This window comes from Micropterus salmoides, unplaced genomic scaffold, assembly GCF_014851395.1.
Source record: "Micropterus salmoides isolate LMB-PRFRI ecotype aquatic unplaced genomic scaffold, ASM1485139v1 Ms_hic_scaffold_11, whole genome shotgun sequence".
NCBI lineage: Eukaryota > Metazoa > Chordata > Actinopteri > Centrarchiformes > Centrarchidae > Micropterus > Micropterus salmoides.
Genome location: NW_024040152.1, coordinates 6,687,466 through 6,706,357, shown reverse-complemented (window position 1 = coordinate 6,706,357; position 18,892 = coordinate 6,687,466). Strand labels below are relative to the sequence as shown.

Below are 18,892 nucleotides of genomic sequence, written 5' to 3'. Positions count from 1 at the left end.
ATTAGCAGTTACAGTAGAATATTGAAACAGTCGTTTATTTCAGATTTGTCAAAGCCTCAGGAATAGCATTGACTAGGCTGCTACTTGTAGTTGAGTAATACACCCACAAACACAACCTAACACATACATATGATTAATTAACTGCCACTAATAATGAAAAAATGGCAACACATCAGCAACTTACTTCAACTAATGTCACTTCTCAAATCCCCTTCCCTGATAAACTATAAGAAAAGCCACAGATTTATAGATGTGTATTTGATGAGCTTCCTTGACACTATATTGGTTACTTTATCCTCTATTGTCCATTGTTATTGTATAATGAATTTGTATACTGCATTTGTTTACTTCTCTATAACGTTATGTCTTTATCACTTTTTCTACATTTGTTTGCTATCTGATAATGATAAGGAAAAAGTTTATGTATGTTTGTTCATAGAGGTATTTTTGTGTATGGATATTTTATGTGGTATGTATGGGCTCTCTGACATTGTATTGGTTATCTGTATGTATCTGATTATTATTGTAATTTATGATAAATAAAATTGGGGGGGGGGGGGGCGTATTCAACTAACGCTACGTGACCAAATCAGGCCCCTTCCGTATTTAAACAGTAAGACAATGGAGACACGGTGAGAGATGTAATTAGTTTAGCATGTTCAAAAAGAAAAAAAAATCCACATACAAAAAGTGTTCCTCTTGAAAATCAAACTGGTTGTTATCGCGAGTACACACAAAGAGTCAAAGGAATCACAAGTTATCGCGAGACTGGAGCGTGCCTCCCTTTGAGATTCACGTAGAATGTACGTCAGTCTTTCTGCGTAGATTCGTTGAGCGCGGCAAGCGTTGCGTGCCTCATAGTGCGTAGCTCCAGCAAAAAGTAGCGAGAAGGGGGAATGTCGGCTTGTGAATGATCGGTTTTGAGGCGGCAGGGAGCGTCAACGTTATGGGTGAGACTGCTGTAGTCAGATCCTGTCACGAATTATTCAGAAACCTGTGTTGTAAACTCCGACCTTGATTATTGTGTTGAACTCGATTCGATATTTGAATAATTCGGCTTTGCTGCTTTTTGGCTTCTGTAGTTGTCTGAGCAACCAACGCCCAGTCGTTCGACTCCAGTTGGATGGGTTGCTACTAGCTAGCAAGCTAATTGTTAGCCTGAGCTTCGCTAGCACCCTGCAAAACCTAACGGGAGTGTCATTTCCTGTCTTTTGGCTCTTTAGCAAAGTACTTCAGTAAACGTTTCTGTGTGTGTTATGAGAGCTAACATAATAAACCACGTCCACGCTCCTGTTAGGGTGACATTCACTTGTTTTATAGCTTGTATACAAATACTAGTAATTTGACTAACTAGGTAACGTATGTTGGATTAAACAGCTCACGTTAATGCTAACTTCTTTGAACCTATGGGGAAACAGCATGGAACGGATGAGAGCTGTACTGGATTTGTACTCGGCTCTTAGACCTTTTGTTAAATGACGTTTAAAAGTGTCACATTATGCGGAATACAGTCACTGTAGCTAGCTTTACATTTGTCCTTTAAAAATATTTTTAACTCGGAGGACAATGACGGGGAGATGGGGGCTGCATTAGCGTGTGATCAATAATTTGATTAAACTGCCATATTTGGAGCATCTAGGTTAGACAGTCAAAGCCAAACCAGGAAGATGGAGAACGGTTAGGTATAAAAAGGCGACGCCAGCCATCTAATCTGGATTACAGAAGATCTAGTACCTCAGAGTTCATGTTTGACTTCAATGTTCATTAGCTTCAGACTGTGACATATTAGTCACAATACTGAACCTGGTGTTTCTTTCAAACTGAAACGACAAACTGTGAGTTGAGGAGAGCCTCTTAAAATCTGCACAAGCAAACTGTAGCTTAGTCCTCCACCTGCCACCACTTCCTTTTAACAGAACACACAAAGCCGGAAAGGAAACTGACAGCTGTCATTTTAAAATTATGCTTCTCGCATTTTCTTCTCAGGTTTTTCAGATTTGAAAATTCAGCTCTCATAAAAGATGACTGGTGAGGGTTTGCTAGGTGACCTGTCTGCAAAATCCCAATATGATTGACAAACTGAAGCAGTAGGATGCTGCTGAGATTAAACTGTACATCCTGTAGGCAAATCAGCATATTAAATCATAGTGTCACATAGAAGACATGTGGGCTGTTGATAGTAGGCGGGAGGTGCTTCGTAAGATGCAGAAATCCTCTTCTAGTACCCACAGGCGAAAAGAAAAAGCTGCATCAGTGAATGGACCCTGCTTTATGGTACTACTGACATTAAAAGAGCAAGTGGAGTGGAATATGTACCACGCTGGCCAAATGTCTGTGTTGTTACAGTAACCCAGATCATGAATCATTTTGCCCCAGGCTTCTCAGCTTGTGAAGCTGAATCTGAAGACAGAATGGTTTGTTTGTCAGATGGCCTGAGATTGATTCTCTGTTGCTTTTTTTTTGTTTTTGTGCTCTCTCCCTTTGCTTTCTGACCCTGGAAATGCTGGCTTTTCCTGCACATTTGGACTGCATTATACTGATCTACACAAAACAGCTGTGAGTATAGAAATGATCTCTATGCTTTAAGTAACTGGACAGTATTGTTTTCGACAATTATGTAAGGACATGCAGCTCTGCAGGACATAATTTTGAGTTTTACTTAAGATCTCAAAAACCTCCAGTTAACCATCTGTGCCCTAAAACCTATGACATGATGCAGAACAAGCATCTAGAATATTTCCATTTGATTTAATGATGGCATCTTGGATTTGGATATTTCACTGAATGTAAGTCTGATTTAGTTTTGTAAAGTAAGTAAGTGAAACTGTTAAAATGTTTTGTCTGACTTTGAATGCATATAAGGGAACATTGGGGTTCAGGTAATTAGACGATTGGGAGTGTATATCAGGTTTAGCAGTGTGGGAATAGCACAAATTTATAATAAAATTTTAATTTTAAGCTTTGCGGGCTTGAAAGATTCCTAAATGGTTTTGATGTGTGTCTTTTTTTTACTGTCTTACAGCAGCAAAAGAATCTGGAAGGATATGTTGGCTTTGCAAGCCTCCCCAACCAAGTGTACAGGAAGTCTGTCAAGAGGGGCTTTGAGTTCACCCTGATGGTCGTTGGTAAGAACACACGCTGCTTAGGCCTCTGTTTGCCCTTGTTTCATATGAATCATTTCATTGTATTTATTGTGGTTGGCATTTAAAGTCCTTCACTGTGGTTTTTGAGAGCGAGAGAGAGAGATTGTGTGTGTGCAGCCATATTGAAACACAAGGGACATGCTCTCAGTTTTGTAGTGTTAATTCCTCAGTCAGAGAAGAGGGGGGCCATTGCATTTCTCTTAGTGGAAGTTATCTTGATGTCAGGTCATTGACACTGTCTCCCAGAACAGAAACATTTGGGATGGGTTTATCTAGGGCTGCACTCAGCGAATCAAAAATGCAGACATCCTTTTAAAAGGCTTTGGTGTGGTGGTTGTCACTGGGCCAAGATCCTCCTCGGCCGATCAGTCCCTGTTTGGAGGGAAAATGTTTCCTCGGGTCAAAACCATTTCCTGTGATGGGACCGGCAGAATTTGTACCCAGCAAGACTCTAAGAATAGCGCATACCCCATTGCTTCCACAACGCTTTGTTTCTACAGGATTTTGCTTACTGTACTGCTGATACATTTGCAGTGTTTTCATTGCAGTTATTAGATACTTACTTTAGAACATCCTCATAAAAGGTATTTAGATTTTTCTTGTTCCTGTTCTCTGCAGTGATCCTCTGGAAACTGTGAATGCTTTGATGTCTTTGCAACAAATAGCTTCATTTTGGGAATAATTTCAGAAACAATACAACTGGCATTGCATCTAGCAACAAGGAAAGTAGAGGAGGTCCTCTGGGCTTGTTGATAGTTAAATGCTTGCCATTGTTCTTATGGTATCACCCTCTTGCATGGACACACATACACACATTTTCTTGGCTCTGATGAGCTGCGAGCCCACATGTCCCCGCCGTGCAACGCAATGCGTCACCAGTGTGGTGTGAAAGAGGGAAGCGGGATGAAAGATGGAGGAAGGGAAGGAGAGAGATGGGACTGGTATCACCAGCAGTGACTGGCACGTCTGCCCATGCCTCATGAAACACATGACCCAGCAACCTGTTCAGTTCACACATTGCAAAGCAGCACATTTCATAGGCCTGTCATCACTTGAGATTGCAGTAAATTTAACAAGCACATACCCAAACCATTCCATGCATAAAATGTACGACAAAAAAATGGAACACAAGCTCCACGCGCTTTTGACTGTGTCGCTGGTGTAAATGGTGGCTTGTTAAATATTGACTTGTGGCCAACCGCCAATGCAGGCAATGTCATTGGTCATTTCAACTAATGATCCTTTTCATTGGGCGCTTGGAAACCGGGCACACAATGGTCAACCAAGCTTGAGAAGCCACCCAGACCACACAGCCAGTCAGCTGCACATAACAAGAGCCATTGTCTGTTGTTTCCTTAGCCTTTTAACTGTCGACCCAAATGGATTAATGTCTTAGGCAAATGTCAGTTGCGTCCTTGGATAGACACATGGCCTTTAATTGTCTTTAGGATATCAACCGTGATCTTTATGTGGATATATTGCAAGGGGATTGGATTTTGTACTATACATTTTAAATATTTTATTCCAAGTAATTCAATGCTTTACATTCTTGAACTATAACATGAAGAGTACAGGTCACACTGTTCCTGAAGTACTGATTTGTCTTCTGCTTTTGCTTTTTTCCAGGTGAGTCAGGGTTGGGCAAATCCACGTTGATCAACTCTCTGTTCCTAACAGACCTTTATTCAGCAGAGTATCCAGGACCTTCCCATCGAATCAAGAAGACTGTACAGGTACATTTTGGCAAATAAATATTATCTTTGAGCTGAGATGTAGCATACCGTATTAAAACCCCAAGCAGATACAGAGGTGAAATAGCCACAGTTTTTTTTATCTACAGCACTACAGCAAATGGCACTGTTAAAATTAACAACAGTGATCTGCTGTTACATTTCAGCTGTGGCTAGTATGAATCTCTAAACCACCAACAGCTTTGACAGCTATCTAAGCCATCATTTTGATGTTTTATTTGAAAATGTGGCCAGATAACCAACACATAGATGTGTTGTGAATCATAGCACTTCTGTTTTCATGACAAAATGCCTACATAGTTTTCAATGTCTTCTTAACTCTGTAGCTCCCAAGTCACTGCCTTAGAATCTCTTAAGATGAACACAGTTAACTTAAGTTTCTTGGCTTGCTGTTTAACAGTTACAGCAGCAACAGGGCCATTAACAAAAAAAACATTATTATGAAAACTAGGTATAACAAATGTTCAGCAACCTAAATTAATCTGCCAAAAAATGCACTTTCAGGGTTTGGTCTAATAAATCAAAAGACCTTATAAGTTTTACCGAACAATTGCGTTGACATGTCAGCAGTGTGGAAGCAAAAATCACCGTTTGCAGACACTGTTCTGCTGAATTGTATCCTAGCACATCAACTTAACCTGTGGTTGACATCTTAGAAAAGGCAAAAAAAACGGTCTGAACCACTCTGAGGGCTTATGTCACTCGTCTGTGAGAAGCCGATTAAGCTAGCCGCACCTAAATTTGGAGTGCACACGTATTCAAACCTTTCTGGTAAATCCACTGAAACCACTGGTCCAGTGTGAGCTGACAGGCAGGTTAGCGACTTTATCCTGTAAGTTTTTCTCTTTACGAAGACAAGTGTTGCAGTATGAGAGTCCTACCTGAAGAGAGGCTGTGAAGTCTTCATGTTACGCGACATGAGAACCACCAAGTAAATTGACACATGTAATTTACTTTACCGGATCCTCTCGGACCTCGGACCCACCCACCAAAGTCCTGTGGGAAACACTGAGTAAAAAGGACATTTTGACTATTTAATTTATGCAATGGTAAAAAAAAAATTGCAAAAAACTCGGAAAAACTGTGTTCGGTATTCAGGAAAGTTTTTCATTATTTTCATTTCGGTGCGTCCTAATGAAAACCTACATGAATGCACTGAAAATGTGCCTCTTCTCTTTTGCACAAAACACTGTGTTACAGTGGCAAATAACCTCATCTGTTAAAAACAAAGAATTATCTACGTATTTCCCACCGTAAGTCATGCGAACTGATCAACAAAGAACATGGAACTAGTTAACCCTTAGGTTTAACATTAGCAAACATCAATCTGAATATTGTAAAGATAAGAAAAGTGTGTTACTTTTAGATTTATTTTCATTTGGCTTTTTAGAATTAGATACAGCTGACATGATTTGGAAAAAAATATTTTTACCACACTGTGATGATGTTTGACTCATTAAAGACATGCAGTAAAACTGTCTCATGTTGATTTAAACAAATCAAACTCAGCTGCTGCCATAAATGCCACATTCTTTAATTAGACAACGTTGTCCTGAACCTTGAGTGCCTCAAGTGCTGCATTTTATCTTTCTGGTTTCTGACTGACAGTATCGCTATCTGCTATATGCTTCTCAGGTTTCTCAGCATAGTTAACTAATAGCACAGTGTGAGATGGCGTGTTGTTACATGCTGCTAGCTTGAAGTGTTTTCTATTTGAAATGTATGATTTCACACCCATCCTCCCATATTGTGTTTTCATTTATTTTTATTAAATGTTTTGGTTTCAAAGTCCCAGTTTGTGGCAGAAATAAACACAATGTGCCCTTCATTCTTTCTCCTGTGTCAGGTGGAGCAGTCCAAAGTTTTAATAAAGGAAGGCGGTGTCCAACTGCTCCTCACAATAGTTGACACCCCAGGGTTCGGAGATGCTGTTGACAACAGCAACTGGTAAGTATTGCCACAGCTTCAGCTCAGCACAGATACTATTCCTTCATTTATAATAAATATAATGTCAAAAATACCCTGCAACATTACTAATTCAGCGGATACTTGTGGGACTTTGTGGGAAATGGTTTCTTTACGGAATATGTAATTTGTATTATGCAGCTGGCAGCCAATCATCGACCACATAGACAGCAAGTTTGAAGACTACCTGAACTCAGAATCCCGAGTGAATAGACGACAAATGCCCGATAGCCGAATCCACTGCTGCCTGTACTTCATCGCCCCCTCGGGACACGGGTGAGTCTGGGAGACAAGTTCATTTTGTGAGTGCTTTTATTCAGAGCACCCTATAACAACCATGTTGTTAGAATGGGCAGATCCAATGAGGATCAAGCTCTTGAATTGACACTAGAAAGGAAGAAAAGAATGAATAGGGCTGGATAAAGGAAAAGGTTGGAATAGGAGGGGGGGAACAGTGAGAGGAAGAGAGTGAAAGGGACATGAGAGGTCAAGAGTGCCCGGACGGTCAGAGGAGCTAGTTTGTGACAGGAAGTGAAGGTTGCGGGTTCAGATCCCTGTGCAGTATGGAAAATCCAGGAAAAGGTTGCCGATAAAGCACCTATTCTTTTGCATTTTCAGAATCAGAAGGAACTTTATTGCCAAGTAGTGTTTTACACACACGAGGAATTTGCTTTGGTGATAAGGTGCCACATGTAAACAAACATACAGTTGACATAAATAAATGTAGAAATATATAAATATGGAATAGACAATGCAAGTTATAAAAGAATATTAAAAAGAATAGAGAAAAATAACGCTTTGCAGAGAAAGAACAACGTTGCTAATATTTACATGTACATTATTCTGGGTTTGTGTTGTGTAGACGTATTGCAACGGAAGAGAATATTGTGTACATAAATATATAAATTGACAATATAAAAATATACAAGAATAAATTAACAATTCAGCAAGGTGCTAAACTGCCCACTGCTTCTGGAGCAGCTAAGTGGCACGCAGCATGAAGCTGTGGTCCTGCCGGGCAGCTCGTGAGTGTGTGCAGTAAATATGTGTGTTGTCTTACTCTAGCTCCTACAACTACTCCTGCAGGCCATTGCTGTAAATTATCATGTGACTCAGCTTGTCTTGCAAAATAAGGGTTAAAACTTGGAGCTTGTAAAAAGGGAGGGTGGGGGCAGAAGCAGTACAGGAAGAATCTGGCAAAATGCCCAGCAGATGATACAGATTGTTAAATATTTCATAGAGATGACCGTGTGGACAATTAATAGTATTAATAATATTATTCACAGTCAACCAGAACCTCTATAGTTAGTTCACTGATCAGATGTGCTCAGCTTGTGCTTATTTTAAGATGTGTACGTGTCTTGTGTGATGCACAATTCAGTCAAAGAGCAGAAAGTGTGGGAGTAGTGAAATTGAAAAACTTGTTGTTTCCAGAGTAAAAAAAGCTGATAACTCATTTAAATACTTTTATGGGTTTAAAAATTATGCTAATATGAAAGCGTAGCCCAGAGCTCTTGAAGAAGTCCAAAAGGAGCTTATGGTGTTTGCCATTTTAGGGCAGGATGTTTTTTGTGTTTGTGTCGAGATACTGAATTTGTGTACATACATATCTTCATTGTGCACTCACATGCTTTTAAAGCTGTTGACTGTAAGTTAGTCTAAACAAGGAAGAAGCCTCTGTCCTCCCTTGTCCTTGTGTTTTTGTCTGTCCTCTGTGAGACATTGTGTTTGTACAAGCGTGTGTTCTGTACTCACACTAGCCTTGAGGATGGGCAGCATATGTACACGCACAGAGCATCCCCTCATAACACCAGCTGACTGCTCTCACGCAGCAGCACAATGACCTCCAACAATGAGAGACAGTCTGGACATCGAGCTCCCAGCTGATCTCTGGTGACTGGTTTTCTTAAAGATTTGAGGACGGTCATTAATCATTAAACAGGGCCTTCCCTAAAACTGTGGTGGAACCCAATTATTAGAGATGTTTTCTGACATTGTGAACATCAGTACGTACAGCTGAAATGATTTATCGATCGACAGAATTAATAATCTGAAGCTGTTTTGGCTGTTCAGTCAAAAATAATAATTGTTGAGAAAAATTGCAGTTTCTCAAGTTCCAACTTCTGAAATTTGAGGAGGATTTGCCTCTTCTCTTTGTCATATATCATATTAAACAGCCAGACAAAACAAGACATTAAGAGACCTTTGGCTTTGTAAAGTTGTGAGAGATATAAATTTATAATATATAGACCAAACGACTAATTTAACACATTGGCTGATCAAGGGATAATGAAAATAATTAAGTATTGCCCTATTGGTAAGTAAGTTATTTTTGGTGTAACAGTACTGTTTCAATACACATTTTGACATCTAATTTAGTTGTTATATTCTTTTTATGTCAGGTAGCTGTTTGCAGACACTGTTCTGCTGAATTTTCTCATAGCACATCCACTCCATCTGTGGCTGACTTCTTAGAAAAGGCAAAAAAATGGTCTGAACAGCTTTGCGTGTTTGTTACTCGGTTGTGAGAAGCCGATTAAGCTAGCTGCAACTAAATTTGGAGTGCACACATATTCAAGCTTTTATGGTAAATCCACTTAAAAACGGACCAGTGCGAGCTGACAGGCAGAGTAGCGACTTTATCTTTTCATTTTCTCTTTTTACAAAGACGAGTGTTGCAGTATGAGAATCCTACCCGAAGAGAGGCTGTGAAGTCTTTGTTACGCGATATGAGAACCGGCTTTGGCTTGGGTCGGACAAGAATTTTCATTTCGGTACATCCCTATATATTGTGCTTGTTTGGGGTTTATATTGGTCCCTGTTCTGTAAAAAGATAGGTCTAGGACATGTTTAGCCTGACAGATGCTGAGTCACACGTGAGATTGATGTTTTGGGAACAGCACATTCTCCTTGTCAGTTTGTGTAGGGTCAAAGCAGTGAAAACTGTAGACCTTCATGGCTGGTTTTATTTTAGTTTACATCATTTAATGTGTTATATTGAAATACTAGATATTGCTGATACAATACAGCTATGAAATATTGATATCAGCTAACATTTAGCAATGAACTGAACTATCTGTCTACTCATTTCTGTTAGTGATGTGGTGTTTGTTGAACAAAGGGCATGCGGCTGTATATGTGACTGCTCCATGGACCAGCTGTCATTATAGGTTTATTATAAAAGTTTATCATGCCCACTGTATTTGCAGCACCATCTATTATGTCACCTGTCAATCATGTTCGTAGGATCTTCAGTACATTTAATCTGACAAATGGAGAACCAGTATTTCAGATAAAAACACTTGTTATCAGCTGTTGCATTCAGTTTGTTAGTATGTCAATGTAGAACTGTGTTGTATATTGACCTGCATGGCCGTTAGCAACGTGGCAACATGCATCCCACCCTTCATACTGGCAGCATCATATTCTGCTTCAGGGCAGAGTTTGACTTAGAGGGATATTTCCACTGTGCCTTCAAATAATCCAAGATTAAATTACATTTTATAACAAAATATAAAATTAAACGCAAAGTTTTAGCTCAATAATTCACTAATGTCAAATGTTATTTATTGAGCTCAATAACAGCCAAGAATAGCAACACTTTGTCACGACTACAAGGTAATTTCTGTGGACATTATAAACATCAGTCAGGCATCACAGATACTTTTCTATATTTGGTTTAGCTCTATTTCTCCTTGGGTTGTCTAAGGAAAAGCCAACCAAGAAACTGTGATCAAATGGAAATCCAAAAGCCAGTCGGCCCTAAAATATCCCATTTACTGCCATAATGACAAAGGAGTCAGTATAGCAGAGGAGTAAATTTGTTCTTAAATGTATTAGACTGGCTGGAAAATCAATACTACATACTCTGTACAAGGTACAGAGTGATTCAAAATGATTTGACACTGTTTGCAGTATCCAGCTGAACTACATGTAAAGCTATATCTTTATCTCCATGCAGACTAAAGCCCTTGGACATTGAGTTCATGAAACGGTTGCACGAGAAAGTCAATGTCATCCCACTGATCGCCAAAGCAGACACCCTCACCCCAGAGGAATGCCAACAGTTCAAGAAACAGGTCAGTGGTTTCCACAGCTGCATACTACTGCAGAAAACGTATCCAAGAGCTTCTACTGTGGTCATGTTGGAGAAAATGTGCATCATGAAGCAAACCCAAATAAAGCAAACCCTCTTAGATGTTTGTACAACGATCCCTTGCACTGTGTGAACGTTGTCTGTGAATTATTCATGCGTATAAGTACAAAAGGAAATATTAATAGCTTCTCTAAGTAGGAGCATTGCAAACAGTTCCATTTTGCAATGTGCTTTTGTGTGATATGCTTTATTACACGCATTGTTGGTACACATCAGCGTCTGTTAACTTCTTCTTTTAAATTAGGAACATATCAGGTTACATTAGAACCTTCCGTTTTAACCATGTTGTCCACAACAAAAAGGCATCTTCAGCATCAAGTTAGGCTATAACTGACTGTGCCAATAAGCCCGTTTACTCTATAAAGTAACTATATTAACACTAGATGAGATGAGCAGAATGAAACTGATTTGTAAGTTAATATAGCTCTTGAAACCACAACAATGGGTTGCATCTAGTGTCACATAATAACATTTCTCAATATCAGATTGCGACACACGTTACCACAAACAAATTAGCAATTTTGAGTGTCATTCATTTAGCTGATGCTTTTATCCAAAACGACTTAAAATGCTTTATATGTCAGAGGCGTGCTCAGGGACACATTGGTGGATTCATATTACAATGTATCAACTAAAACTGTATGTTTGTACTGTAGCCTTTACAAGGGTTTTAGTAGATATTATGAAAGAACATTAGACTACAGGTGGTACCTGTTTTGATTAGCCATTTCCAATTAGCTCTGCCAGAAGTTTCTAAAAGATCTTCTCTTTTTCTGCCAGATCATGCGGGAAATCCAAGAGCACAAAATCAAGATCTACGAGTTTCCTGAGACGGATGACGAAGAAGAGAACAGGCTGGTCAAAAAAATAAAGGTACTGTATGTCAACAGACATTTCATATCACAAAAGTGTACTAGTTTGTTACAAACCCACACTCATGTACTTGTATTAATAATGCTAAATATTATTCTTTTGCCAGGAGAAGTTGCCACTTGCTGTAGTAGGAAGCAACACCATCATTGAGGTGAACAGCAAGAGGGTCAGAGGGAGACAATACCCCTGGGGTGTTGCAGAAGGTATCAATGTCAACTTATTTTGCCACAGTGAGAAATGCCTACTGCTGAAATTCAGTTAAAGGAATAGAAAGAAGTGATGCAAATGAATGTGAGCAATCAATAAAAAAGTAAGACTTAAAAATATACCAATATAAAACTGTAAGAATATTGTGTCTGTATCCAACATGTTAGAAAAGTTCTTGTGTAACTTTTCAAAGCGTCATGACAGGACAGCATTCCTGAAAACAGGAGTTGAACCGTACTTATGTTCCTATGTTTCCCTGCATTGTTCAGTGCATCAGACACAAGATGTAACAAGGTTATTTTTTTCCTCCTCCTGATAATTGGCTGACTGACTTCTTGTTTTCCATTCTAGTTGAAAACAGTGACCACTGCGACTTTACCATCCTCAGGGATATGCTGATCAGGTACTTAAAAAAAATCTGTATCATTTACCATTAATAAACACTTCAATCAACCAGGCAGTTTAATAAACAAAGACTCTATAAAGATGGGTTAATTTATCTTTTTTGTATAAAAGGATAAATGAAAATCAGTTGTTTGATTGTGTTGGATCTGAAAGAGCAGTTGAAACATTACTCAGAGGGCATTTAAAATACTTTGAATTCTTTGTCGTCCAACCCTAGAACTCACATGCAGGACCTGAAGGATGTGACAAACAACGTCCACTATGAAAACTACCGCAGCAGGAAGCTGGCTGCTGTCACCTACAATGGTGTGGACAACAACAGGGTGAAAGGTCAACTGTCCACCAAGTAAGTCTGGAAAAAAGTACACTGAGAAATCAGTTGTAGTTGAGGCAGACATGAGAAGTTTAGCCTTATTTTTAGCTGCAACTTAGATTGTGTAGAATAGAACAGGACCTCTGAATTGTCCTTGGTTTATTAAGCTACTTTACAAGCCTTTTAAGGTTTGGGAGATTACTGTATCACCAATCAAATGCTGCAGATATTTGCTTCTCTCCTCAACCAGGACAGAACCAGTGATTACCTGAAGGCTATTTAGGATGTCATTTCAGTGTTCTGAATGGAAGTTATTCATACAGATACAGATCTTTCACAGTGTGTTGGGATTGGCCCTCCATTTCTTATTGTATATTGGATAGAGTAAGTTTTGTGGGCTTTTAAGGGGTGTAATTTTTCACACATGGATGTGCTAAACTAAGTGGGACACATTTGTTAAACAGGGTACATGCAGGTCTTGAAAAATCTGAAAAGGCATTGAATTCAGTTTCTTCCAAAAACAACCACAGAAGGTATTAAAAAGTCTGATGAAAAATAGTGAAAAAGTGTTTTAGGACCCGATGATGGGCAGAATTGTTATACACTTCTAAACTAAAAGTGGTATTGTTTTCAGCAGCCGGGTGTGATGTTCCGACAAAAAACTGAAATTAACATGAAAGAATGAATCATTTTAAATGAGGTAATCCATCCATCCAGTTTATGCTGCTCACATTAACTTAATTATTTACATCATTGGGAATTAGTGTTATATACTGCTTTATAATACTGAAAATTGGTTTTCCATCATACTTTCATACGTGTGGTATAAACAAGGTCTTAAACCTTGAATATAATTGGCCTGTTGCCAGTGATTTGCAGGCTGAGTTGTCACATTGACTTCTGTCCTCATTTCTTTAAGTATTTAGGCTCCATGTAACTGGAAAAGTCTAAGTTGGGGGACTTCATTCATTGCCCATTTCTTCTCTGTTTGTGATGTTTGACAAACGCTCAGTGATTTTTGCTTTTGTCATAGCCTCTCACTGTACTACTTTGCATAAAACATGCCATTGATTTTCATTCAAAGCACCATGCTGCTTTCTCATACATGTAGACACAAGCAAATGGCTAACCCACACACTAAAATTCTAGCCCTACAGCTAAATGGAGGCCTCACACTGCTGATGCTAACACACAGCTAAATGTTTGCCCAACTCAGCTAATGTATTTGACACCCAGCTCACAAAGCTGACATATATTTTTCAAGCTTTCTGTTTTCCATTTGCTGTAAAGAAGTCACAGAACATGTCTAAAAGACCGTAGTTTTATTTTAGTGCATGACCTCATTATCGCATGTTGTGTTTCTGTGCGTGCGTGTGTGTGTTTGGTTGTATGTGTTTTTGTTTTTTTTTTAGACAAGACACAGTTGAAGGAATGTAAGTGGTCATTTTTTCTTATTTTTGAGGCCCTTGTATATGATGTTCATTTTTCTGTACCCTTTTTTTTTTCTCCCCCGTTGGCTGCAATTGGGTGTTTTCTTTTCCTTCCTGACTTCCCCCTGTCAGTAGATATTTCCAGGAGGAAAAACTGTGAATTGCCACACTTGTGAATATAGTTTGACAGCTACCAATGTGATGCATTCATTTTTTCCCCCAACAAAGCCTTTCAGTCTTTCCACCGGTGTATTCATTGCTGCTTCCACCTGCTGCTGATGTTAGTCCTGCTTGGAGTAATAACAGAGACCTGTACATGAAACATATGGAGTGGTTAATAATGATTATGAGGTGCACCACATTAGCATAATTCCTTTATGTTTAAATTACTTAAAGCTACAACTTAGATCATAGTAAGTCTTTTGTATCATTTATTTACTTATTTAAGAGTTTAACACGTTAAGTCCCCCTAAAAGAGGGGTGAAGCGGGCACCATTCATCCACAAGTTTAGCTTTACAGAGTTTTGTTTTCTTTCTACGGTTGTTATTGTATACATTCCTAGCTACTAACCTTGCCTTAGTAATCACAAAATGATGTTGTCAACCTAAATATTGAAAATTATTACAAAGCCTGACTGTAAGACTTTTTTAGTTTGTTGCTTGGCTTTAAGGTTTTATCGTTTTCTCCTTTGTGTCCTTGAACCCTCTTTTTCCGAATGTACATTCCTCGTAATCACAAATAGTCTCTCCACATATGTCATGACAGGTCTCTGTACACTTGCACTGCAACAACATATCCTGGTGAGCTCCACTAACATTTAACCCACCACCAGCACTAACAGTTAGTGTTCACAGGTTCCTTGTATTAGCTTCTGGGTCCTCCTTCTGGCTCTCAAAGATCTCTCCTGGTTTGTTTGGTTTCCTGTTCTTGTCACAGCCTTGTTTGATCCTGTCTTTCCTAAACCTTTACCCGTTCTTCTGTTTTCCCTGCTGAACCCCAACATGTTCTTTGGGAAATGAGGCCCAATGCTGTAATGAAACAATTTGAGATTTGTGCAGAGCTACATCAGTTTGTTGTCTTTCTGTCAGCGCTTGGAGGAAAAACTTTGCATATTTTACTTTCACCTGTTTAGTGAAAACAGGTAAAGGTGAAACACGCTCCCTCCTTTCTCTTTGTCATATTTTCTTCTGTAAAGTTTTCGAATCTGAAATCATGCAAACACCTTGCTAATATAAGATTTATATATATTTTTTTTAACAGTCACAAAGTCCGACAGAATTTATACTGTTCACAGTGTATCAGCAAACTGATGAGTGGGTCGGCGCTGGTAATGCCCTGTAGTGCTGGTCTAAATCTGTATGTGTTTGTGCGTGTTTTCGTGTGTGTGTGTGTGTGTGTGTGTGTGTGCGTGCGCGCGCTCTCACATGCTCTTCATGCAGGAGTCCCATGGCCCAGATGGAGGAGGAGAGGCGAGAGCATGTGACTAAGATGAAGAAGATGGAGATGGAAATGGAGCAAGTATTTGAGATGAAGGTGAAGGAAAAAGTGCAGAAGCTCAAAGACTCAGAAGCAGAGGTAAAACACACAACACACATGCCTGGTTTACTGAATACTGCACTTCATTCCCTTGTGAAGTTACTCTCAGTCTGGGCTCCTTCCTTTTGTGTTGATGTGTTAGTGGTAGTTTCAGCGGTTAGAAGTGTGAGTGAGCTTTACGAGAACCTGTGGCTGATTGGTGTAAATGGATGTCCTGTTTGCGAGTTCCCCTTTTTCTACCTATGTGTTTTATTTATTTGTCTCTGAAATTAAGTTGTAGGTCAGTGCAATTTACATGTGTGTAATGTGCAGATTGTAGGACTGTTGAGAAGGGCTGGGCAATAAAACAATAATGATAATTATCGCAGTATAATTTTCCTCAACAATATAATTGTCAATAAATATTTTGTTTAATTCATTTGAATCACAAACAAATTAGCACTTAATTTTTCTATTTGTTGAGGAAAAGGGACTGAAAATCATATTTGTTGAAAATTTGTTAAGTGGTCCCCTGTTTGGCATCAAGTATTTGTCACATTCTGACCATAAAGAAAAGTTAAACCACATAATTAACCATCCGGTTTCTTCAGTTTTCACTCGGGAGCAAAAAACTGCCTTTAAACTAAAAAGAAATAAGGATTTGACATTTATCGTAATAATTATCGTTATCGAATTTTTGGCCATATCGTCCAGCCCTACTGTTGAGTCATGTCAGTGTTAAACAATATCTATTGACATCTTTTTTAGAGAATTTCAATGTGTGTAGATAATTATTGCAACAAAACTACAAGCTTATTTTTATAAAATAGAAAACAAGATAGCCAGATATGAATATATAGATCCATGTTTTGGCACGCTGTGGTCTACACGTTGTTCTGCGACAAGAACATTGCTGCTATCTGTTTACATCAGGTTGGCTGATACCTAAACTTTGAATATTGTCCAGTCATGACTTCCACTGTTGATAAGAGGTTCCTCCTTTAACAGTTCTACATGAAGAGTGTGTAAAAGAAGTGCTGATTTGTGCCATTTGTGCTCATCTGACAACTAATTAATGAATTAGTTTTTGCCCCTGTCAAATCAGCCTGCACATTACAACCTGGTTTTGTTCAACTGCCAAAAATATTACAGCACTACGAGGCTCTTTGGTTTCACTTTGATTCAGTTACATTATTATCTGTTTAAAGGCCCGTCTGCATGCAGCGTAACTAAAGAGGTCTTGTTGTCTGTAGTTCACATGTGTTGCAATTTGTGTGCTGTATTCGAATTTATTGGCTGCATACGTGACCATGCATTTCGGTACAATGTGCTGACTTCCTTCTCTGTCCTTTCTCTTTCTGTAGCTTCAGCGGCGTCACGAGCAGATGAAGAAGAACCTGGAGGCTCAGCACAAGGAGCTGGAGGAGAAGAGACGCGTGTTTGAGGACGAGAGAGCAAACTGGGAGACCCAGCAGCGCCTGGAGCAGCAGAAGCTGGAGGCCTCCAGGTACAACTAACACTCGCTGTCACACGTTTAATGGTGTCTGTTTTCACACACCCAAGCATTTAAGCTCCCGTATCATGCTCAAATTCATGCACTGTGGGATTAACGTGGACCGTAAGTTTCAGTGGAGGGTAAATGGTGGGCAGTGATGGATTAGTGCCACCTCCTCATATAAGCAGAAAAATGGAGTGACGGAACATCTGTTGTTCCCTCAACAATCCCTTTTTAATCTTACTTCCTACAAACATAACTTGCAAAGTGGTGTATAGATTTGCTACTAGTAGATCTGAAAGTAAAAGAGCTGACATTATTTAAAATATAGTTACTGATTCTATAGCATGTGTGTCTTTCCTTCTCTGCAGGACTCTGGAGAAAAACAAAAAGAAAGGCAAGATCTTTTAAAAGACAGTCAGCAGGACCACCCCAACTCGAGTTATTTCTGTTTGCCAACGTTGCCAGTCAGGACACCAGTGTGTGGCACTGACATCCCCCACCGTCTCCTCCTCCTCCTCCTCCTCCTCCTTCTCCCTTCCCTCCCTTTTCTCCACCCCTCCTTGCCCCCATCCCTGCTCTGTCGGCCAGCACAGCTGAGCTCCTGCTCCCCGCCACTAGAAAGGGGTATGTGGGGAGGTGGAGGGAGTCTACAGTGAAGCAGAACTACCACCACAGAGCCCCCCCCCCCCGCTGCCTCGGGACTGAATGTCACAAAAAGAATAAACCCCATTTTTTGAGAGGCAAAGAAAGGCCAAACCCATATTATTTTAATTATTATTATTATTATTGGTGTTATTATTATTATTATTATTGTTGTTGTTGTTATAACTGAATACTGTCCCCGCCTCCACTTGCTGCTCTTTTTTTTTTTTTTTTTTTTTTTTTTTCTTCCCAAGGTTGCTTTTAAATGACCGATTTGTACAGTTCAATGGAGAGCACCACAGACAAAAAAAATACCCATGTCTGACTGTTGTACAATCACGTTCTGGTGAATTTTATTTGTTTACAGGTAAAACGACAGTAACAGTAAGTGAACAATTAACCTGATCTTCCATCATGTATTCAAGTAAGAAGAGGACAAGGCATTAACTAATCCTTTTAATTTTATTTCTTTTGAGTGTATCTGGTAAACCCTTAACCCTTCTCTGATCAGTGTGACAGTCAATGGGGAAAACCTGAAATCAAGAATAACAATAAAATGCACCTTGGGCCTTTTTATAGATTTAAAAAATGGCTACAGCTTCTTTTTTTCTGAAATGTTATGCTTTCTTCCTCTGTGTTTAGCGTTTTCCATTAGCCTTGGACCACCATTTATAATGTCATAAGTGTTATATTTCACTTTAGTTTATTTTTATATATACCGAGCCAGCTGAAGTCATAACTTCTTTTGTATGTGTAAGAAACTCCTCAGAGACTTGAGAGCAGCATCCGCTGTTTTCACAAAAAAACGGTGATTCTGGACGCTTTAAAATGAAACAAACAAAATTTCAATCACTCTGCGGAAACGATCAGTGGGGAATGAAGAGTCAACACCGCAGTTAGCTTTGGCTATGTACTCCATCTCTGTATTTTTAATTTTATTTTTCATTTGTATTGTACAAAGTCACTTAATAAACCTGTGATGATATTGAGCAG

At 39.2% G+C, this 18,892-nt stretch overlaps 1 protein-coding gene across 3 annotated transcripts; it reads left to right on the top strand.

Moving 5' to 3' along the window:
• Positions 1-812: 812 nt before the first annotated feature.
• On the top strand, positions 813-18,888 carry sept7b (septin 7b). 3 transcript variants are annotated; one of them, XM_038710608.1, is made up of 15 exons: positions 813-950; positions 1,436-1,437; positions 3,023-3,125; positions 4,770-4,876; positions 6,741-6,841; positions 7,001-7,135; positions 10,821-10,938; positions 11,796-11,888; positions 11,995-12,091; positions 12,447-12,498; positions 12,718-12,846; positions 14,226-14,246; positions 15,684-15,819; positions 17,124-17,266; positions 17,626-18,888. In XM_038710608.1, exons 1-15 carry the CDS (start codon positions 911-913, stop codon positions 17,663-17,665), a joined length of 1,317 nt encoding a protein of 438 aa, XP_038566536.1. In that variant the 5' UTR covers positions 813-910; the 3' UTR covers positions 17,666-18,888. The 3 variants fall into 3 exon arrangements, with proteins under 3 accessions (XP_038566536.1, XP_038566538.1, XP_038566537.1); XM_038710609.1 differs by having other exon boundaries at positions 887-950; positions 3,026-3,125; XM_038710610.1 differs by lacking the exon at positions 14,226-14,246.
• The last annotated feature ends 4 nt before the right edge of the window (positions 18,889-18,892 follow it).

Bases quoted from the DNA above. Each gene is read 5' to 3' on its own strand.
- sept7b (XM_038710608.1), top strand. From the start codon at position 911: ATGATCGGTTTTGAGGCGGCAGGGAGCGTCAACGTTATGG. The intron at 6,842-7,000 runs GTAAGTATTGCC...TGTATTATGCAG, and splicing joins GCTGTTGACAACAGCAACTG to CTGGCAGCCAATCATCGACC. The intron at 7,136-10,820 runs GTGAGTCTGGGA...ATCTCCATGCAG, and splicing joins ATCGCCCCCTCGGGACACGG to ACTAAAGCCCTTGGACATTG.